Source organism: Dipodomys merriami, unplaced genomic scaffold (genome assembly GCF_024711535.1).
Source record: "Dipodomys merriami isolate MVZ:Mamm:240054 unplaced genomic scaffold, mDipMer1.0.p SCAF_36, whole genome shotgun sequence".
Taxonomy (NCBI): Eukaryota; Metazoa; Chordata; class Mammalia; order Rodentia; family Heteromyidae; genus Dipodomys; species Dipodomys merriami.
In genome coordinates, this window is record NW_027205159.1 from 13,714,746 (window position 1) to 13,723,421 (window position 8,676).

The 8,676-nt window shown below is 39.7% G+C and overlaps 1 gene segment (V, D, J or C); it reads left to right on the forward strand.

Moving 5' to 3' along the window:
- The first annotated feature begins 7,438 nt into the window (after window positions 1–7,438).
- LOC138804216 (immunoglobulin kappa variable 2-30-like) lies at window positions 7,439–8,468 on the forward strand. The segment is given in 2 exon segments: window positions 7,439–7,500; window positions 7,883–8,468. Coding segments are annotated over 2 exon segments (381 nt in total).
- The last annotated feature ends 208 nt before the right edge of the window (window positions 8,469–8,676 follow it).

An 8,676-nucleotide genomic window follows, 5' to 3' on the forward strand; every position in this document is an offset into this window, starting at 1 on the left:
TCAAGATAAAAGAGATAAATTAAGATTACCAGAGAACTGAGATTGTGTCCCTATTGAGATTTGCATATATCAGGTTCATCAGCCAGTCAGAAAAATGCTTTTATAAACCAGAGTGCTAAACAGGCTACCTTGCAGTAGCCCAAGATATAAGCCACTTTAAACAGGCTGGCCAGAGGCAATGGGGGTACTTAGAGCGCCAGTCAATGCCAGTTTAAAAACATCTACTGGGTTTTATTAAAAACTCTTGATAAGTAATTTTTAGTCAATTGTTAACAAGTTATAGGTAACTATCTCATTGATCTCTTTGTTGCTTTAATTGGAAATAAAAAGGGCTTTTGTAGCAAAGTTTCCTTTTATCACAGTTCCAAGCCATCCTGGGCACAAAGAATCCCTCTAAAACTTCATTTCCCAGCTAATCAGCACAGATCCAGACTGGAAGCATGGCTCAAGACTCACCTCTAAGTTTCCAGCCAAAGGTTGAAAGTGGCAATATGACTCTTACGTGGTAGAGCACTAGCCTTGAGCAGAAGTGCTCAGGGACAGTGTGGAGGCCTTTAGTCCAAATTGTAAATGCCAACCAGGACAAGCTATCCCAGCAACAGATGCTGAGACACTCATTAGGACAAAGTCCTGACAATGAAAATCATGGAGAGGAATAAGAGGAGATGATATCCTAAATGGAGTCACTTTATGCTTGTCCTTTCAAAATTAATCAGAGCCAGGAAATCAAGAGAAATAGTTGCTTGCCCACCTAATGTCCATACCCATCTACCTTTTAACTGGACAAAACATTAGCAGTCTTGCCTTTGTTTGCCTGCTATTTATATTTATAGTAGCTTCTGATTTTCTCCCCTACCCAGTTGCCCAAAAGACGCTAGACACCCCATTCCTGCCTTCTCTGCCCCGAGTCCAGTTATTCCTCCTTCCCTGTAATGGGCTTCAGTTGGGCATATACTCCAAATGAAACATTTCCAGCCCATAGCCAATGTGTGTTCTCCTATGTCATTCATGTTAACTGACCTTGTCACCTTGTCAGTTTTTTGCCTGATTTTTCAAAAGGTCTCTTTGAACAGGATAATATCACCCACCCAGGATACCACCTGGGAACACGTCAAGGCCATCCTGTTCCTACAGGCAACCAGAGACATCACTTACACTGCCCTGCCTTGCCCAGCGTAGACCCGGACCCTAAAGACCCCAGCTCCAGGGATTCCTTGATTCCCCTAGGCCAACAGAAAGTAGCCAAAAGAGCCCAAGACACCCACTGGCTCAGGTATCTTTAAATATTTCTCCTACCCCCTCCTCAGGTTACTGTGATCCTAAAGCAGAACAAGTCTTACACCCCTCCTCCAGGATGCTGGAGTCAGGTATGCTATATCTCCAATCCCAGACACAAAAGGCAATTTCAGGTCTTTGATAGCTCCTTCTGGGAATCAATGCCCCCATGGCATATTCCTCTCTTGGGGTACTAACAACAATTATTTGCCTTTTATTAATTGTTTTGCATTTTAGATAATTATTGCCATGGAAAAAGGAGGACCTTTACCAACCACTGTCAAGCAGATGCTTCTTGGATAATACCTGGCCAAGCAATGAAACAGGGACCCCTCACTACTTCACCCCTTTACAGCAGGATGTAGTCCAAAAGAAATGGCCTCTTCCAATACCCTCTGGCCAGGTACCCCCTATTTTAATTAAACAATAGAGCAGGGAATGTAAGCATTATGCCCACTTTTGGCCCTCACCTCCACCCAGACCGTAGCTTCTCCCTGCCCTGGAGTTCCTACCATACAACTGGCCCCTCCCTCTCTCTGTCCAGACCCACCTGAACTCTCATCTACCTCACTTCCTAACCCCCAGACCCTGCTACTACCTAGATAGTGGAGGCTGCCATGTGCTCTCTCTCTGGGGGAAATATGACTCCTCTAATAAACCTTGTAATAATCTTTCTCCTGTGCCTGCCCGCCTCCACCTGGTCCCCTGGAATGGATGTGAAACATCTTTTCATGGATCCTTTCAAAGGGGGAAAAATTTCTAACAAAGATTTGCTTTTATGGATCTTTTGGGACAAGGAATTCAGAGATGTAGGAGCAAACAAGGTTATACTATACAATACACAAGTTTAACTATTTTCTTTTCAATGCCTTACCTTCTTATTTCACCACTAAGGATTGCATTATAGGACAGCAGTGATGATAAGTTGCCACATAAGAGTTATCAGTGAATCACAGCAATTCCAACTTTCTGCTCTGGATAATAAAGACTTGTGACAAATTTGTGGTGCCCAAAAGTTATCTGAAAATTTCTAGAACTAACACTTTAATGGATAGTTCTTGTCTCAGATGAGGAAATAAAAAAAAATCTTTGATTCTCAAAGAGTTCAGTGGTGTGCTCCACCCACAGGAAAAGAAACTTCTGTTGCCTGACCTCAGTCTCCTGAGACTCGAATGTGTAGTCTTACTGAGATGAGGCAGCTGTACAACTGTGTTTAACCCTGACTAGCTGTTGATAATTTGCATGTGCCATCAACCCAGCCTACTGACCTCAGGACTTTTCTCACAGGTTTTCCTGCCCAGGCCAACTTCAAACCAGAATCCTGAGATCTCAGCCAACTGTGTAGCTAATACTACATGTAAGAGCCACCAGTGCCTGGCAGAAATTATGTGCTTCAGGTTTTTTTCATTACTTTTCTGATATCTATTTTTATTCTCATATTTTAGCTGAACCTATTACTGAGATTCTGGGCTTCTCCATACACTTTTATTATGTACATTAATAATGTCTTTCCACTTTTTTTCTATGCTCACCCTGCTGCCCCCTGAACTGGAGCTCTTTTCAGGCCCACAAAATTGCTATTCTAACTGTTTTAAGTTTCTTTGAATGAGAAAGACCATACATAATGACCTTTTTTTTTTGCCTGTTTTAGCAGAATGTCCTCCAGTTCCATTCATTTTGCTGCTCATTACAGGACTTCATGTTTCTTTATATATGTTGTATATATGTGGTCCATTTTATCGCTACTTTCTCATCTGTTCTAGGATGCTTGATTGAATCCAAATTCACAGTATCACAGTAAATCTAGGGATACAGAAATTCCCTTCTAAATGTTAATTTTGTATGTTGCTTTATTCCAGCTCATGTCCCAAACTATAAGCCCTCTCCTTTCCTGTGTATACCTCCTGTACTGATTGTAGGTGGAAAGGACTTCTGATTCCCACTTCCTCCTGATTTTTATCCTCATCTGTCAGCTAGTCAGCTTCTTGCTTCCAAGCTAGTCAGCTTCCAACCCTAGACAGTGTATGTGTGCCCACATCTCTGTTTTGAAGCCATTGTCCCAAACTCTCCATGTTTTCCAGTGTCTAAAATCTGGGTGGACTTGAAATTCACAAGTCATGTCCTGGAGCATAGATCAGGAGAATTTAAATATGTTATCTTCAGAGCTTGGCTTCTTTCGACACCCTTGAGTAGCAGCTTTTGGTGCCTCTCTTCCTCATCCTATCAATATAGCCCCTACAATTTACCAGGTGTTTTTCACTCCTACACAGTGTCCAGCTGCCATCTTTTTTATTTGAACCAGCTTCGTCTTTCAGTGCATGGTAGAGAAGTGAATCTGTACCAGAAAAGGTAGTAGGGGCTATTCAAGGGAACAGATGAAAAGATTAGACATGAAATTTTAGAGGAGTGGAGGGAATGGATATAGCATTTAGGTAGGATTATTAATCGCCATAAAATGAGGGAAGACAAAAATTGTAAAAATCTTCCTGAAGCAGTTCTGTTAGCATATGCTAAAGAGAGCAGTTGGCCCAGTCCTCATCCCTGTCTGCATCTCTTGGAGACAGAGTGGCCATCACTTGCAGGGCCAGTCAGGGTATTAGCAATGATTTACATTGGTACCAGCAGAGAACAGGGAAAGCTCCAAAACTCCTGATCAGTTACACAACTAGTTTGCAATCTGGGGTCCCATCAAGGTTCAGTGAGGTCAATCTGGAACAGATTTCACTCTCACCATCAGCAGCCTGCAGCCTGAAGATGTTGCCACTTATTACTGTCAACAGAGTAATAGTTACCCTCCCACAGTAATACAAGCAATAACATAAACCTCCAGGGAAGCAAAGGTGAGAGGCTGAGCTGCCCCATCTGCTTATCAGGGTGCCTGCATCTGCTGATAGAGCTTTTCAGATGCAGCCAAATTTGAAGGTCACTGGAAAGTATTGGGAGAAAGGTTATATAGGCATCTCCACACCCTAACCCTCTGTCCTTCTGCTCATCCCAAGCAGCACACACCTGGCAATGCCTCTTCTAACTTTATAAGAACACACATCTGTACTCCTGTGTAGTCCATATTGTGCTAAAATTCTGCAGTCACTCAATGAAGAATAATTCTAAGTATGTCAAAGCACGTTTTTGAAAAGGAAGACAATATAGCTTGTGAAAAATATTTTAAAAAATAATTTTGTAAAGAAAAATAGTCATTAAAAAGTTTGATTGCCATGGAACAATTTTATTTGAGGTAATGTGATATTAGGGTATATGTTCATATTGTACAATGTTTTAATACTACAATTAGGCAATCTGTCATCACTTAAAACACCAAATTTTTCGTAGTCAGCAGATTTTCTTTTCTTCAGCACATGAGATCTTTTTTTTTTGGCTTTCATAATTTTTAATATGTTTTGCCTTTTCTTTTTTGTAACAGGGATATCAAGTAACATTTTTACAACACATCCAATGCTTTTAACTAGTTACCAAATATTAATTTATCTTGGATGCTGAATGTCAAATTGATCATTATTCTCCATGTGATTCTCTCATCCCATGACAATAAAAATGGAATGATTTTTTTGAAACTTGAGGCAATATAATGACAAAAATAATAAAAAATTTGTAATTCTGCTTTGGAAACTGCAGACAGAGTTTTTCTGTTGTTTGACTCAGATTATTAAAGCACACTTGATTTCTAGCACAATTCAAATAAATCCACATATAGCTAAATAAAAGTAGGCAATATGTGAATAAATAGAACATATTTAAGACATTTATAAACCATATACTAGGTACAGTTACATAATGACATATATTACACCAATGTTTACCAGTTTAATAAGAAAAAGGTCTTCCATGTACCATGCAGATGTAATAAGAGCCATAACTTCATATTTAGTATTTATATATAGAATTATACATGGAAGAAAGGGATTGAGTAGAAAGGGATGGGGTAGAAAAATGAAAGAGGTGACATTAATCAAGATACATCATATGTATAAACTATGTTTAATGGTTACTCTTTTATACAACACCTATATATAATAAAAATATAATTAAAAACAAAAAATGTGTATGTAATTCTCATTTGTCATGACACCCATCTCTGTCTGTCAGACAGGATGTGGATGGATAGGGTTGAATCTCATCTGATTCAGAAAATCCACAGTAAAGCAGAGAGGGAGAGGACTGCTGGGAAATGCACTTCCTGAAGAGACTGTGATGAAAGGAGCTCACAACTAATGACCCAGTGCGGTCATGGTTAGGAAGGCATTGCCCAAGACCATATTCACACATGCTTCTTCCTACCAGCAGCTTGTAACCATAGCCAGAGTTCACTCAGTCTCAGTCCATGGAAAATGAATATTTGTATGAAATATGTAAAGGACACTTCTCAAGCAAAACTTCTTGACATATAAGAAAGAACAAAACTGAACATGGATGCAATATTATTTTTTGTCAGCATCACTTAGAGCATGTTACAAACACAAAATTACAAAATGACCTCAGATGTACTGATTTTGAATCTGCACTTTAGCAAGTTAACAAATGATCTCTGTAAGGTTTAGGAAGTTGTATTAAGATGAGTATCAGAGGTAGAGATTTACTTTTTATACACCAGTCTATTTAAGAGTATTTCTATTTAAACCACTTCTCTCATACTCTCCTCTCTCCCCTCTCTCTCCCCCTTTCTCTCTCAATCTCTCTCTCCCACTCTCTCTCTCTCTCACACACACATACACACACACACATACACAGATCTGTGTCAATCATTTACCAAAACAAAGTTATTGGCACAAATTCTGAATAAAGAAGAGTGTTGCTTAACGCACAGTGTTAGAAATAAAAGTCCACGATGTAGTATCCTCATCTGTCTGAGCTCAGGTAAGGCCTGTCCTGTCATGCCACAACAGCATTAGTAAAGAAGGAACAAGCTGCAGATGAGATGGCCAGGCATATGGTAGTGGTCACTTCATAACAAATCACTATTATGAGAACTGACTCAATCCATGAGAGCAGCTTTAATCCTCCCGATGGCAGGAAATCTGACAGCCTACTCACTTCCCATAAGGCATCACTGCTCAAGGCCATGTGGTCTATTGAGCCATCAGCATGTCTCTTTCTCCATGTGTACCTTCTTCACAAGCACAGAGATTTTAGAGACAAGAAGTAGAGACAGAGCATCTGACACAAATAAACAAAGACTAATTAACTAGATTGGTACTGCAGACATTTAAAGATTTTATGTTAATTAAAGGTAATGAGAAATATATTTATACAAATATGTATTAATATAATTATCTTAAAGTAGTCACATCAGTACATTTCAACTCAACATCTCCATATATGAGTATAATACATCTTGATTGAATTCAAACTTCTATTACATTCCAGATAGGATTTTTAAGAAATAGGTTGATTAATTAATTAAATATAGTACAGGATATTGTTGTATCAAAATGGTTACATTGAATATACATATATATGAATATATATTCACACTTTCATTCATAAATATTTCTGTCATAATTTCATTTTAAGACAATTTGGTCATTACCTATAAGACAAAAATTGCACTCCCTGTCAATTTTTTTGCCCTAAGTCTTAACAGGAAGTTCCTATGGAAACAGACTTTCTAACACTTGTAGCTAACATCCCTGAACAGATCATCTGGTAACTATGGATATCAGATGCCTCTTCATCTACTCAACTCTCTGCTCTTAGTGGTCAATTCCCTTGAGGATCACTGAGGAAAGAGGGTACCGTGCCTCTCCCTAGACTAGCTGAGGAGATTCATGGGAGCTAAGGCATGATATCTATTCATTTCCTAGAGATGATCCTGGACAAAAGCCTGCCTATCATTGGGTCCCTGATACTGTTCTATGGGATGAGAGCATGTGCACCCTATACTTCTTGGAGAAACAGAACTTTTACAGTGGGATCCTTCTTTCCAGTGCTGCAGAAACCATGTAAATTTTTGGTTATTACCAAACACTGAACACTTCTGTTGTCACTTTTCTTAGAAGAGCAAGCTTTATCCTCCATTTTCCTTTCCTCACACTGTTGCCCCCACCTGGCTATTTGCATATTGCTCCCTAAGGAGGACCTTCCTTTCTAAGTCTGAAATAAAGACTGAGTGCTGCTGAACTTGCCTTTACCTGTTAAGACTCCTCATTTCACTCCTAAAAATGAAGTTCTTGTCTCGGCTCGTGTGGCTGTTAATGCTCTGGATCCCTGGTAAGAGCAATGGGAGATGAGGAATGAGAGTGGGTGGGAGTGTGAGCTCTTAGCACTCATGGTGCCCAATCCACATTTTAGACGTGCAGATCTTGTTATCCATGATGGGGCAAATGAAGAAAAGGTCTTAGGTAGTCAGAAACGTTCCAGAAAGTGCTAGAATTTATGCTTGGATACATATTCTGCTGGTTAAGAAGACTGTTGGTGACTCCTAGAGACTCATTTATGGTTTCAAACGTCTGATCTTTAATTTTTGCTATTTTTACATTCTGGATCAAGGCATGATATGAATAAAATGCAATATATATCAAAATACAAGTAATACATGCGTGTCTGTCTATAGTTGTGAATAACCTTGCATTTCTTCTTATTCTAATTTCAGGATCCAGTGGAGATGTTGTGATGACCCAGACTCCAAGTTCCCTGTCTGTCACACTGGGAGAGTCGGCCTCCATCTCCTGCAAGTCTAGTCATAACCTTCTGTATGAGGATGGACACATCTACCTCGATTGGTTCCTGCAGAAGCCAGGCCAGATTCCACAACTCTTGATCTATAAGGCTTCCAACAGAGCATCTGGGGTCCCAGTCAGATTCAGTGGCAGTGGGTCAGGCACAGATTTCATACTGAAAATCAGCAGGGTAGAGGCTGAGGATATTGGAGTTTATTACTGCTTGCAACGCACACATTATCCTCCCACAGTGATACAGCCATGAACTAAAACCTCCCTTCTGACTAGGGCAGCTGTGCTCATGCATTGGTGGTCTGGAGAGCAGCTGAGCATATTGTTTCAGGCACTATGTCAGTGTGAGAGTGACTCTGAGTGTAGGCGAAAAGTCTGTGTCAATGAGACAACATACAATCTACAACGACCAGGAGAGTAATTATGCAAGCACAGAAAACAGGAGATATCAGATAAATCTAGTTGTTTGTGTGGTACTGAGGTTTGAACTAATGACTTCACAAGTTCTCTTCCATTTCTGCTACACATCCAAACTTTTACTACTTGTTGTTTTGTTTGTTGCTTTTTGTTTTTTCAGGTCAGTTTCTGTGGTTTGTCTGGGTCACAAACCCAGTCTTTAATTTACTCACTGCATTTTTCTCCTGTTTGACACTAGAAGAGATGACTGACATAGGAACATGCATGTTTACAGAGAAGTGTAATGTGAGTAGACTTC